At 43.1% G+C, this 14,160-nt stretch overlaps 1 protein-coding gene across 1 annotated transcript in view; it reads left to right on the forward strand.

Annotated features, from left to right (window-relative positions):
• The window catches only part of ncapd3 (non-SMC condensin II complex, subunit D3), a 46,888-nt gene that overhangs the window by 24,383 nt on the left and 8,345 nt on the right, over nucleotides 1–14,160 (forward strand). The window contains exons 15-29 of the mRNA XM_042009687.1: nucleotides 29–163; nucleotides 280–500; nucleotides 978–1,169; nucleotides 1,251–1,348; nucleotides 1,425–1,534; nucleotides 4,847–4,954; nucleotides 6,041–6,155; nucleotides 7,424–7,519; nucleotides 7,608–7,846; nucleotides 8,359–8,438; nucleotides 8,671–8,808; nucleotides 8,920–9,053; nucleotides 10,905–11,113; nucleotides 11,578–11,688; nucleotides 12,007–12,174. Of these exons, the coding sequence (XP_041865621.1) occupies nucleotides 29–163; nucleotides 280–500; nucleotides 978–1,169; nucleotides 1,251–1,348; nucleotides 1,425–1,534; nucleotides 4,847–4,954; nucleotides 6,041–6,155; nucleotides 7,424–7,519; nucleotides 7,608–7,846; nucleotides 8,359–8,438; nucleotides 8,671–8,808; nucleotides 8,920–9,053; nucleotides 10,905–11,113; nucleotides 11,578–11,688; nucleotides 12,007–12,174 (2,154 nt within the window). The remainder of the gene's footprint in view (nucleotides 1–28; nucleotides 164–279; nucleotides 501–977; nucleotides 1,170–1,250; nucleotides 1,349–1,424; nucleotides 1,535–4,846; nucleotides 4,955–6,040; nucleotides 6,156–7,423; nucleotides 7,520–7,607; nucleotides 7,847–8,358; nucleotides 8,439–8,670; nucleotides 8,809–8,919; nucleotides 9,054–10,904; nucleotides 11,114–11,577; nucleotides 11,689–12,006; nucleotides 12,175–14,160) is intronic.

Consider the following 14,160-nt stretch of genomic DNA (forward strand, 5'->3'; position numbering starts at 1 on the left):
GATGGAGTAACTTTTCTTCCCTCCACAGGCCTTGCTGGGTCTCCTGAAACACGGTGTAATCCCCCTGAACTGGGAGAATCTGGAGAGCCTGTCCGAGCGCAGCAGAGACCCTGCTGTGTCCGTGAAGAAGAAGGCCTTACAGTGTGTGGCAGAGCTGCTCGCTGTGAGTCTCCTGTTGAACTCAGTAACGTGTAGCAGACTAGCAGTAAAAAAAAACATCTTAAGCCTGCTGTATTTCTCCTGGTGCATAAAGTGAAAAGGATTTCGTCTTACTGACAGGCTAAGCCAGAGAGCAGGCTGGTCCAGAAGGCCTGGCTGCATGGTGTGGTGCCTCCGGTGGTGGACTCTGAGACCTCAGTGCAGGATAAGGCCTTAGAAGCTCTGAATCAGGTGATCCTCAGTCAGGTGAAGCGGTACTCTGCCAGCCGCCACATGGAGGCCAGTGAGAGGCTGACCTGGGACCTGCTGGGCCTGCTGTGTGATGAGTGCCAGAACCTGAGGTTGGACTTTCTTACAACATTTTATCACACATCACATCAAATGTGTGGAGCCTGTGCAGTACAGGATGTTACAGGTTTCACACATGCTCTGCATGTAAAGTCCACAGCATTCCCTCCGGAGCTGATGCAAGCTTTACCCGGTTTCTTGGTAAAATTTCTTGAATCAAGCAAATGTTGAATGAAGGAGTTTATCTTCCAAAATAACTAGATAAGAAAACGTCTGGAGGAAACTTTCTTTGTATTCTTCTGACGGTGTTTCAGGATGAAAATGGATTGTTATTAATGCATCATCAGAAAACAGGCTTTACCCTCAGCATGAGACTGCATGCTAGAACATTTCTCAGCCTTTCTTTCTTCAGTGCGCTTTTAGAGGCAAATCCAGTCATTTACTTTTCTGCTTTGTACAATAATCGTTCTGGAAAGTCGACGTCAGCCGAATGACTGGAGGGGTTGATACGAGTGTTTTCGTTTTTCCAGCCAATATTTCAGTAGAGCCTTCACCATCTGGTCCAAACAGAATAAGTTTACATCCGCCTTCATCACCAACCTGATCTCACACACGGAGGCCGATCACGCTGCCGGGGCCTGGCTGCTCCTCTCCAAGGTGGTCACTTCATCCCCCAGACTGCCGTATGAGAAGATCCTGGATGCCTGGGACACCATGGTCAGGTGAGCGGGACAACACACAAAGCTTCCAGTCCAGAGTTATCCTTTAGATTTATACAGACTGGATTTATTTTTTCTTCGTAGTTCAAAAGAGGTGAACGTGACAACCTGCTGTCACATTCTGTCTGTTGTGGGAGACATTGCAGCTCATTTGAATGAAGACACCAAGGACAGGATAGTTGGTAAATATTTGTGGAGAGGGACAGGAAAATTCCCACATGGGAAGTGAAAGTGTCCTGACCTCTCTCTGTCTCTCAGCTGATCTGATGTCATGGTTGAAGACCTTCGCTTTATCTCTGGAAGTGATCAGTGCTGCTGTGCAGACGCTTTACCAGCTTGGCTCCAGCGAGGAGATCAAACAGACTCAGGTTGGAAAACACACCCACATTTCTCCTTTATTCCTCATTAACATGATTTACGTTCACTTTAACAACAAGAAATCTCTCTGTACAACAACTACGCTCCGTATGGATATGTTGATAAATAAGGTATTTCTTTATTTCTAAAGGAAATTATAATTAATTTACTAAAGTTTTATTTTCAGAATTTACTTATTATAATTATTATCATTATTATTATTGTTGTTGTTGTTGTTTTATTGTATACCATTTCATAGATTTTTTTATTCACAAATGGACAAATCCTTCTTTTTTATTTTTCATTTTATTTTTGAGAAACGTTTTTATTATAATTTTTTAACTTTTCAAATTCAAATTCAAATATTTTGTGTTCTTACTCTTTTTTTTCTTATTCCTAATATTTCTGATTTAAATTTTTATTTTCTGTTTATTATTTATTATTTTACTAATTTAATGGATGTGGAATTGAAGCATTAACTGTTCAGTCTTTCCACTTTCGCTGGCTCGGAGGTAATCTGTAGAAACAGTTGCGTGACTAGGTTTGCATGTTTCCTAATTATTTCATGTCATGTTAGTTATATGAAACAAGTCAAATGGGAGCATTACATATGCATTTGGCACCTGTTCATGGGAACATCTTAGTGAATGATTAAATTAAATTAAATTATTAGGGTAAAGACGTAAAAGAATCTCCATAACTGAAGCTGGAGAAGAAACTCTGCAGGACGTTCTACAGGTGGTGTGTCCTGGATAAGGGTGGATGCTGATGGATGTGAACGTTTGCTCTGATTAGACGGAGCTTCGTAGCACTGATGGAGGAATATCCTAAATTCAACACAAAAACAAAGTTTCTTGGAAAAGAGAAATGTAAGATTGGACTGTGGCCAGACTGGAATGCGTCAGACTTCCATCCAGATATAATATTTCCTCACACTGATCCAGCTGAGCACCAGAGCGTTCATACCCACCTCTGATATGGATCTGAAGGGATTCTGACTTGTTTTATTGCTAAAACCTTTTACTCTGGCAGGAAGTGACTTGAACAAAAAGCCAATCATTGTGTGAGGGTTTTATTTACATTGCTTGGATTGTTGATGACTACGAAGCTGTAGTCCATGGTTCATGTGGTGCAGATCAGAGGCTAATCTATTTCTTCAGGGATTATGAGTGAGCCATCGGTGGCAAACAGTGAATATAATACGGCCTGCTGGAGAAACAGAGCGGAATTTGGTTCATTGTTGGCAGGAAATCCAACATCTGGATGTTTCCATCATGTGGCTTCTTGTCAGACCTGAGAGAGAAGCCATGGAGAGAAATAAACTGTTTTCTTTAACCACCAAAATGGTTTCATTCCCCTGGAGCTGCCTGTGTTTTCTAGTCATTCATGATGACTGAGAAACAGCTGTTTGGTTATTTACTACCACAGCTACCCTAGTCCTAAATTTCATCAACAAGTTCTTGCTTGGATTCAGGTCTGGACTCATGCAGCTGCCAGAGAATAATGTATATATATAACACACAACATATAACATATAACATGTAATATGTAATATATAATATAGTATGTAACAGTTATTGCAACGCCCCCTTATTTTAATTAAGGCACAGGTGTTTAGTGCAATATAAAGGACAAAAAACATGAGGTAGCTTATTAAGGCACATGAGTTTGAATCTCAAGTACTCGTGAACCCTTTGTTCAGGGCTCTCACTGCTGTCCGGTAGAAACGGTTTGTCCTCGCAGTGGTTGATCTGTACCGCCTGCCTGACGGTGGCAGATTAAACATGTGGCGACCGGGATGAGAGGGGTCCTGGATTATTTAGCCAGCCGTCCGGAGGCAGCGGGAACGCTGCAGTTCTTACTGGATCTGCTGGCCGGGTTTATGACCCATTGCTGCGACGTCCTCTGAGCCACCGTACAGCTGGTGTACCACACACACATGCAGTACATCTAGATGCTCTCGGTAGTGCACCTGTAGAAGGACACCAGCAGCTCTGGGTGATGTTATTCTTTCTGAGCATCCTCAGGAAGTGCAGTCTCTGCTGGGCCTTCTTCAGTAGCTCAGAGGTGTTCCAGTCCAGGTCAGGTCCTCCTCGATAAGGACTCTCAAAAAGCAGAAGTCCTCCACCCTCTCCACACAGTCCCCGCAGATGAACAGGGGTGGAATGTGTGTTTTTTTCCTCCTCTATGATCAGCTTCTTGGTCTCTGATGTGTTAATGAGCAGGTTGTTCTTTCTGCACCACCCAGTCAGCTGCTCCACCTCAGCCCTGTATGCGGACTCATCACCCCCAGAGCTGAGACCTGCAACTGTGGGGTCTTCGGCGAACTTGAGGATGGTGTTACTGGTGTGCAGAGGTGCAGTCAGATGTGTGGAGGGTGTAGAGCATCAGCATGCAGCCCTGAGGGAGCTGGTGCTGATGGCTGCAGATGGATGCTGTCCCACTCTAACCCTCTGACTGCGGTCCGACAGGAAGCTGGTGATCCACATGCAGCTGGAATGTGGAAGTCCAGGTCCCCCAGTTTACCCACCAGTTTGTGAGGGAGGATGTTGGACCGGGGGTGTAAACCACAAAGAGCATTTGGGTGTAGTTCCCCGCTGCTCCAGGTGGAGCGCTGTGGCGACAGCTTCCTCCGTCCATCTGTTTGACCTGTAGGCAAACTGGTGAGGGTGGAGACGTCTCGGGAGTAGTGAGGTGGTGTGACCCCATACCAGCTTCTCAAAGCACTTCATCACCACCAGAGTGAGAGCTGGTAGCCGGTAGTCATTGAGGCTGGAGATGTGTTGCTTCTTAGGCAGGGGGACAATGATGGAGGACTTCAGAGAGGGTTGGACGATGGACTGAGACAGAGACTGGTTGATGATCTTAGTAAGAACTCCAGCCAGCTGGTCAGCACAGTCCCTCAGCACCCGTCCAGGGACAGCATCGGGTCCGGTGGCCTTCCATGGGTTGACCGCCGGCAGCGTGCGCCTCACTTTGAGCTCTTTTAATGTGAGGATGAAGCTGCTCTGGACTGCAGGGTGTGGTGTATTTGCCTCCGGAGAGTCTGCCTCGAAAAGAAGCTGTTCAGCTCTGAGACGCCATCTTCAGCAGCTCTGATGTTGGCCCTGTAGTCCGTGAGGTGCTGGACCCCCCCGCCACACCTGCCTGCTGTTGTTATTCTCCAGGTGTTCCTCCACCCTCCTCCTGTAGTCCGTCTTGGCCTCCCATGACAGTTTATTTACTCAGCGTTATAAAAATCGAAATAATGGAAGTATAACTAAATAAAATGTATAAATGAATAATGTGAGATGTTAATATTGTTTGTGTTTTTGTTCTTCCAGGCTTTTCTGAACCAGCACTGTGGTGAACTGGTGTCGACCTGCGAGGCGTATTTAGCCGACATCGTCCTCAATGAAAACGGAGCCCAAAACCTGAACGAGGAGCTGATGGTGAGACCGGCAGACTTTTTCCTTCCGACCCTGTCTCCTCCTCACAGAGCAGCTGTCGGTCTCAGGCTGCTACCGTTGTCATGGAAACGGCTGTTAATTGAGAACAATACATCATATAATTTGTTTATGCCACATAACACAAACATAGAGGTGAAAGAAAAAATCTTTTTTAAATGTTTTACTTTACGTTATTATCTCATAACTGAAATATGAATTAAGTTTAATGATGGAATAACAGAAGCATTCAGAAATGACAACGTTTTCCTAATCTTATATTTTTTAACTCTCAGTCTGTCACAAGTTGGACAGAAGATTTTTGTTTGGTTCAGGATAAAACTATGAAGTGAACTTCAGATTTGATATTTGCCCATCACCATTTTGGTTTTTTTAGGAACAAAAAGTGACATAGAGGGTTAATGAGAATAAGAGAGACCACCACAACTTTTAGCCAGGAAGACGTAAGAGAGAAGAAGATAAATATGTTAATGATTCCAATAATATCATATGTTTATACATGGAAAATAAGGAGCAGAGAGAAGAAGACGAAGAGCCCAGCGCATCATGAAACGTCCCTCAGACGTCTAAACCTGTTGCAGCATAACTAAGGGATGGCTAGGGGGGTCCTAATTTTAGCAATATTACGTATGTGGAAGAAGGCGGTTCTAGAAACCTGTTTTAAATGCGAGCCAAAGGACAAATCCTGGTCAACAGTAGATTCTCACTGTAGCACTGGAAGCCAAATTAATGCCACCCAGATTAATAACATAGCTAGAGAGTTTTTCAGGTCCAGAGAGAACAGCCTCAGTCTGTCTGAATTTTGATGGAGAACCAACAGAACACTCCTGGAAAATCTATGAATTTTATTATTTCCTTTTGAATGAGTGTGTTTTGGAGACAGTGTGTTACTATGTTTTTGAGACTGCTGACTACATCCATCCTCAGGTTTTATTAAACTTTATTTTCCAGAGAAAAATAGATGCATTAGTAAATGTAACCAGCTTAAAGTGTGGGCTGAATTTTTTGCTGTTAGTCACAGCCATGTACTCAGAGCCTGGTAAAGATGTGGATCTTTGTTTTCTCTTCCAGATTAAACACCTTCACACGCTGGGTGTTGCATCTCTCCACTGTCCTGCCAGGGTTGGAAAGAAGACGGTGCTGCTGGTGGAATCTGTCCTCACAGCTCGTTTGGACAAACTGAAAGGTACTGTGACGTCTCCAGGCTGGTCTGGAGGAAAAAGGGAATAACACAACTCCAGGAAGTTAAAATCAGGAGACAGTTTACCTTCGGTTTATGATTTAACATCATAAACAACTAAACTAAAATAAAAAAAGACTTAACTAACCACAGAAACAAAAGTCACAAACCTGCAGCTGGTCTCCATAACTTCAATATAAGCTGGAAACAAATGGCAGCTTTCTCTCATAAGGCCAGTCAAAAAAACCTGAACTAAGCATTGACATACACCAAAACCCCAACAGACATCAGCTGAAACCTCAGGCCTACACAGAAACCACGGCGTACCGGCAAAAGTGGCCAAAAGGCCCAGAAATCCAGAGCTTTGATTGGCTGAATTTGTCCACCTGTTAGCCGAAGGAAGAAGAGCGAGAGTATCTCCCAGAGCAGACCTGTAAATAACATTTACTCGTTCATGAATGAAATGTAACATGTATGTAGAAAAAAGCATAATGAGACTCTGACAGCCAAGAAACGGCCAAAGGTAAAGTGGCTGTCGGATGAGAGTCGCCCTCCTAACCTGAAACCATCAAACCAAAACTGAAAGCAGAGCAGTCGGTGACTTCCAACTTAACGAATGAAAACCAAGAAAATCTAAAAAGTCGTCGTCAGCCTGGCTCGAGTTTTTGTTTATCACATTTTATGTACATGACACCTCAAAGGGCTTCACAGGAAAAATTCAAAGCAAGATGCAGAAGAAACATTAAATAGAAGAATTAAAACTAAAAAAAAGAATAAATTAAATTAGATAATAACACAACAAGCTGAAATAAAGAGAAACTGACAACAGAATACACACAGTGTGTTTGATATGATACAGATATCCATGGAAAAATGCTTCATCATCAGCCCATGTACATATGTGAGACAATATATTAAGAAAGAAAAAGAAAACAATCTTAATTCATATTTGACTGACAAATCTTTTTACAGATCAGATTTAGCAGAACTCCAGTTTGGATCAGACTCTCCGGCTGCTTGTTCCAGATCTCAGGAGCAGAAAAACTAAATGTTTAGTCTGAATTCTCAGCATGGAAAGCAAACCTGACCCAGAAGAACCCAGAGGTCTCTGTTAGAGAGACACACTGACCAGCTGGTATTTTATAAACCCTGTGAATGTGCTAACCAATCAGATCTAAAAACAAACATTACTCCCAGAAAATTACAGAATCAGTGGTACGTAAAGATGAAAAAACTGGTCTGACTTGTGATGTCTTCATGTTGGTGATGATCAGAGTGCCAGGAGGAGCTCCCAGCCTCGCTGCCTCTCTCTCAGTTCAGAGAAAACTTCCTGCCCTCCAGGGTCAAAGCACATGGAGTCATCACGTTAGGTAAACTCTGCTGCCTTTCCGCGGCTCATACACACATGTTTGGTTGTTTGTGGTTGTTTCCAGTGTTGATTCTGTGTGTCTGGATCAGGTAAACTGTGTCTCCAGCACGAGGAACTTGTCCAGAAGTACCTGCCAGTGTTTGCCAGGGAGCTCGAGGTCGGCACAGAGGTTGCTGTGCGCAACAACATAGTGGTGATCATGTGTGATCTGTGTGTTCGCTACACCAACATCGTTGATCACTACATCCCCAACATCTCCACCTGCCTGAGAGACGATGTAGCGGTCATCAGGGAGCAAACGCTCATCATGCTGACCAACTTGCTGCAGGTGGGCTCTGTTGGAAATATTATCCACTGATTTACTCGATCATCTCAGTTTCAGATGGTTTTTACTGTCTCCATTTATCAGTCAATATCTCTAGAGTAGGCACATCATGATTCTAGATTTTCTTGGCATGATTATTTTTAGCGAAGTAATCAGGATTATTCTGTGTTAATTAAATTTCTCAATACTATAAATGTCTAAAATCACATGAACATTTTTTATAGTTTTATTTATTTCTATCTTTTGATGCCAACATGACAAAATAATATGACTACAAATCAGCCGAACTACCCAAAAGTCCCTTCTGCTCTGTAAAATAAGAGTAAATCGTACATATTAACTCTGATTTCTGTCAGAGAAAATGGATGGAAAAGGCTACCGGACCTCTACCTGGACATAGGAGGCTTCTTCCTGGAAACTCATGCAGCTAGCTTTGACTTCCAGCCGTCCTTTAGCAGAACGGCTGCTGTTTGACACATAAATACTGTAAAAATACTGGTGGTCTTTTCTTCTAGGAGGAGTTTGTGAAGTGGAAGGGGTCCCTCTTCTTTCGCTTTGTGTTGACTCTGGTCGACTCCGTCCCTGCTATCGCCAGGTAAATTGTCTGTCAGGTTCTTTGCTGATCCTGTAAACCCCCTTCATGTTACACCTGTACTCACTGCCGTCTGGATCATGAAGCTTGTCAAAGAACAAAGTAGGAAGGTGGTTACATGATCTCCCTCTTGTGGAGTCCACCATGTCAGCTGGAGCTATTCTAAAAGCAAAACTAAGTCTATTAGCATGTTTTTCTTAATGAAGAACCCGATCTGTTCTTGTTTCCGTTCCAGTCTGTGTGAATACTGCCTCCTCCACCTCCTGCTCAAGAAGAACCCAGAAATGTTCAGCCAGCACTTCATCGAGTGCGTCTTCCACTTCAACTCCTACACCAAACACAAGTCCTACAACAGGTTCCCCCAGAGTGAGAGGTAGCAAACCAAGCTACTCTTCTATGAGGCAGACCAGGAATTCCATCTGAACCTCATTACTTCTTTGTTCTTGGTTTGCTGCTTTATGTATTTAATCTTTGTTTGATGCAGAGAAAAGGTTCGGTTTTCCCTCAAAGGAGCCCAACACAGTGAGAAGCGTTTCCGGATCTATCGCTTCCTCTTGGAGCACTTCACCAATGCCCAGCGATTCAACATCATCAAAAAGATCAACCACAGCGTCTTAGGTAAACGTCTCCAGGTGCTCCTTCACCAACCCGCTGACACACAGATCTGTGTCAGATCATTTCTGACCTCTGAGCTGCTGACACTCGGGACCTGGATCTGGTAGAAAAACTGGAAATATCTTGACTGCGGTAACTGTAGGAGGTGTCAGCAGCCACTGATGTTTCTCAGGTGGTGATGGTGTTTAACTTCTGTTAAATGTGGTGTTTTTTCTAACTAGGAGACCGGTCAGACATTTCCAACCATCGCTGAGCTGCAGGATGATCTGCAGCCCAGAACACATTCATTTTAATTCAGGATTAAACTGGAGTTACTGAGAGTGATGCTGGAAGAGTTTGTTTTATTGGTTTATTTTTAGCTACAGCTGCATGCAGGTCTAACAACACAGTATATAAATTAGACCTTATATAAAGGTATAAAACTGGTTACATAATGACACCCCCACCCCACCCCCTCACCACACACACACACACACACACACACACACACACACACACACACAAAAAAGCTTTCTCAGTTTCTTTCAGAATAACCTCAATTTCTCCTGAAGGGATCGAGATGAGCACCACACATTACTAATTACTATAACTGGACCATGATTAGCCAAGTGGCTATTTTTCATCAGCAGATCCTGTAAAAAGTAAAAAACAAGATAAACTGGAAGCACTGGAGAGCGCAGAGCTCCGCTCCACTGTAATTTCTTTTTTTTTTTGCCAGTGATTGTGGGCATTCGTTTTGAGTTAGATGCTCTTATGGGAAACTTATCTCCATCTCCCCATTGTTAAGAATCCTTAAAAAAATTCGTCAATCCAGGTGGATCCTGTTCCCCTGAAAATCAAACCACTTGTTCTTTATTCCAATTATGAGATTTCCTGAAAATGTAATTAAAATCCATCCATAACTTTTTAAGCTGTGTGACAGACTGATGTCCGTGAAAGGTGCTTAATAAATAAACTTTACTTTGTAAGTGCACATGGTGAATTCCAGTTGTCTCGGCATTCCGAGTGGTCAAGAGTTGGTGATGTGATTACCCGGTAGTTGGTGTTCCAACTGCACCAACTTGGGAAAAATGTGTGTTTCCAAAACAGCCAAACTGTGAGCTTCTACAAACATGTAAAAGCCTAGCAGAGCACAAACCCAGAGGAAGAATATGCAGCCAGTTTTCACGAAGAAACCCACAACAACGTAATTATCCTAATTATCTAGTGCTGTTCACACTAGACACTAAATATATTATAAAGAATTTTAATAGAGACAACAATGCGGGGTACAGGCGGTACAGAGCGCAGCCATCTTTAAATCTGGTATCGCTGGTCCTCTGAGACTTACAAGGTTGCCGCTTGGATAAACAAGATTGCTTCAACATTTCTGGCAAAAAATCCTCAGAATTCCGAGTTCTTCTACAACTGGAACGCACCATGATCCTGTTTCCTACTGATACATAAACGGTAACTGAACCTGAGTGACGTTTGGTTGGCATCTGATTCAGAATCTCTTCCTCTGAATCACTCCGAGAAGGAACGCAGTCAGTTTCCAGGTGATTTCTAAACAGGTGTGTTGTTACCATATATGGTCAGTCAGGTGGTTTCTGAATGTAAATGAGCAGGAACGTTCAGGAACATGGAGGACTGGTAGAAGAAAGCTGGAACAGTTTGTGAGAAAAGCTGATGAATGAGGGACCAGAAGTGAAACCAAAACTGGAGAAAATACAGAACTCTTGTTTTTTTCTCCAGCTATTGCTCATCTTTAGTTGTTTCTAAAAGTCAGTTGAAACGTGGAAGTTAAATGTTTGTGCACAGTAAACTTCCAGCAGTCTGAGGAAAAATCCGTCTCTGCTCTGTTTTCCCTCTCAGCATGCTTTGCAGACGGGGAGCTGCCTCTGGATGCAGATGGTGCTGAAATCTTGTCTGAGACCTTTAAAGTCCTGAGTATGAAGGAGATGAAGCTGCAGGCCATCTCTGCTCCAGCAGCTGGAGCTGCAGGGGAGGAGCCGGAGGAGGGGAACATGGCCGTCATGGCCAGAGCTGTGCTCCAGGCGGCTCAGGAGAAAGTCGTGTCTCAGGTCAGATGTTCTGGCTCTTTTACTTTATTCATAACATACTGTTACAGTCAGAATTAATCCGTTTTGACATCTGACAGCAGCAAAAACATCTTAAACCTTATTTCTTAAAATTGACAACTTTTACTAAGTTACCTAAAATATAAATAAAAATATAAAATAAGTTTTCGAGGTTTTTTTTCACACTGAGGCTGTTTCGGTTTCTGTCGAGATGGATTTTAAATGCAGCCGTGTGGCCAAATCAAGGAAAATGATGGTTTTAGGGAACAAGGCTGAATGATTCATCGATTTTTAAACCGAAAAAATAACAAATTCTTGGCCAAAATTTAGAATTTAGTATATTTTAGTATTTTCAGTGAGTAATCTCTTCTCATTACCAAATCACATAAAAATGATACCGTAATGTGCAAAGCGCTTAAAGTGAAGAAGGTATGAGGTGTTGATGAGCCTTCCTGTTCCACCCACAGGTCCAGAAGAAGGCCTTCATAGAGGACACGGTTCCTTTAATCATCAGCCTGAAGAGCCTGCTGGAGCAGAAACGGTCCCCCATCCTTGGAGACCTCATGGCCTACCTCCAGGTGAAGCCATGTTTATGTAAGGCTGTTCAGCGTATTGATTAGTGTCATGGGGGAAGAGAAGTTGGTTTTCTCTCTGATATATGTGTGGACCTGTTGTTTGCTTACCCTGGCTGACTAGAGCAGAATGCAGCATCTTGTTTAGACTCTCCCAAGTCATCTCCTCACATTGCCACCAGACCAGGTCGGCTTTTGGGAGTTGGCTTGCTGCTAAAAAGCAACGTGGGAAGTACAGGAATAGTTTTCCATGTATTTGAGGCTGTAACCTGCTGCGATTGCTCCTGGCCTTTGACTGAGACCAGGCATTCATGTATCCATCAGGTGACCATGCAGGACTACCGAAACGAGGTCAAGGAGTTGTTCTCCGGAGACGAGCAGCTGGCAGCTGAAGTGGAGTTTGCTTTCCAGACGGCAGAAAAGGAAAAAGAGATGCAGAAGAGGATGAAGAACTGCAGCCTGGTGGGAGACCCCAAAACACCTGCTGAACCGGTGAACAAAAACCTTTCTTCATTTCATTGTAAAGAAGTCTTTCATGCAGTTTTTAGCAGTGAACCAGTGTAGTTTTTGGCAGCCATGTTAGTTTTAGTCCTAGTCTTCCTCTTTGGACAAAAATGCTTTTTAATTTTAGTCATTTCTATATGTAATAGTTTTAGTCCATTTTCACTCAACGAAAACTCAAAAAGGTTTCCCTATAAAAAAAAAAAGAGAGAGAGAAAGATTTATTTTATTAACACAAGAACGGCCAAAATGGTCATTTTGATCATTTTGAAATTTGCATTGTTGTATAAAAATTACCAAGAGTCTGTAACGAGTAAAAGTATATACGTTTTATTACAGGAGAAGTATTGAATACAGAATTACTTGCAAGTAATGAGAGTGGTCGTCCCGACTCACGTGAAGTCGAGAGAGACTCTGGGGAGACAAAAGGAAAAACAACAGTTCTACATTTCTGTAGAAAGAATCCTCCTTCCTGAAGACCTTGGGTGGACACACAACTCCAAGAGCTGGCGTCAAAACAACCTCACATAGTTGTGTCTCCACCAGAACCAGTCTAAGGGTCTGAGGAAGGACCAGATAAAGGTCATCTTACCCTCGTAGTGAACTTTTAACAGAGCATGTATATGAAGAGAAGAAACCTTAAAAGAGAATAAAAGCATGAAGAGTAAAAATGTAAAAAGTGTAATATAGTAGCAATCAGTGTAAATACAATTTATACATGAATTTAGTAAAGGAAGTAATTATAGGTGTGATTATAATATTATACATAGAGCATAATAAATAAAATTTCTTCCACAGCATTTTCAAAAACATTGTTAAATAAACTCATGAAGCCTTCCTGGTCCCTGACTTTTCCTAAAGTTAGCCACTTGAATTTTCCTAAAAACTAGTTTTAATGTTTAGTATGCAAAGAACATCCATCATCCATCCATCATCCATCCATCCATCATCCGTCCATCATCCATCCATCCATCCATCAGCCATCCATCCATCCATCATCCATCCATCATCCATCCATCCATCATCCGTCCATCATCCATCCATCCATCCATCAGCCATCCATCCATCCATCATCCATCCATCCATCCATCCATCCATCATCCATCCATCATCCGTCCATCATCCATCCATCCATCCATCATCCATCCATCCATCCATCATCCGTCCATCATCCATCCATCATCCGTCCATCAGCCATCCATCCATCCATCCATCATCCGTCCATCATCCATCCATCATCCATCCATCCATCCATCATCCATCCATCATCCATCCATCCATCCATCATCCATCCATCCATCCATCCATCATCCGTCCATCATCCATCCATCCATCCATCAGCCATCCATCCATCCATCATCCATCCATCCATCCATCCATCCATCCATCCATCATCCATCCATCATCCGTCCATCATCCATCCATCCATCCATCATCCATCCATCATCCGTCCATCATCCATCCATCCATCCATCATCCATCCATCATCCGTCCATCATCCATCCATCCATCCATCCATCATCCGTCCATCATCCATCCATCCATCCATCATCCATCCATCCATCCATAATCCATCCATCCATCCATCCATCCATCATCCATCCATCATCCATCCATCCATCATCCATCCATCCATCCATCATCCGTCCATCATCCATCCATCCATCATCCATCCATCATCCATCCATCATCCATCCATCCATCATCCATCCATCATCCATCCGTCCATCATCCATCCATCCATCCATCATCCGTCCATCATCCATCCATCCATCCATCATCCTTCCATCCATCCATCATCCATCCATCATCCATCCATCCAGCCATCATCCGTCCATCATCCATCCATCATCCATCATCCATCCATCCATCCATCATCCATCCATCCATCATCCATCCATCCATCATCCATCCATCCATCATCCGTCCATCATCCATCCATCCATCCATCCATCCATCCATCATCCATCCATCATC

Source organism: Melanotaenia boesemani, chromosome 16, assembly GCF_017639745.1.
Source record: "Melanotaenia boesemani isolate fMelBoe1 chromosome 16, fMelBoe1.pri, whole genome shotgun sequence".
Taxonomy (NCBI): domain Eukaryota; kingdom Metazoa; phylum Chordata; class Actinopteri; order Atheriniformes; family Melanotaeniidae; genus Melanotaenia; species Melanotaenia boesemani.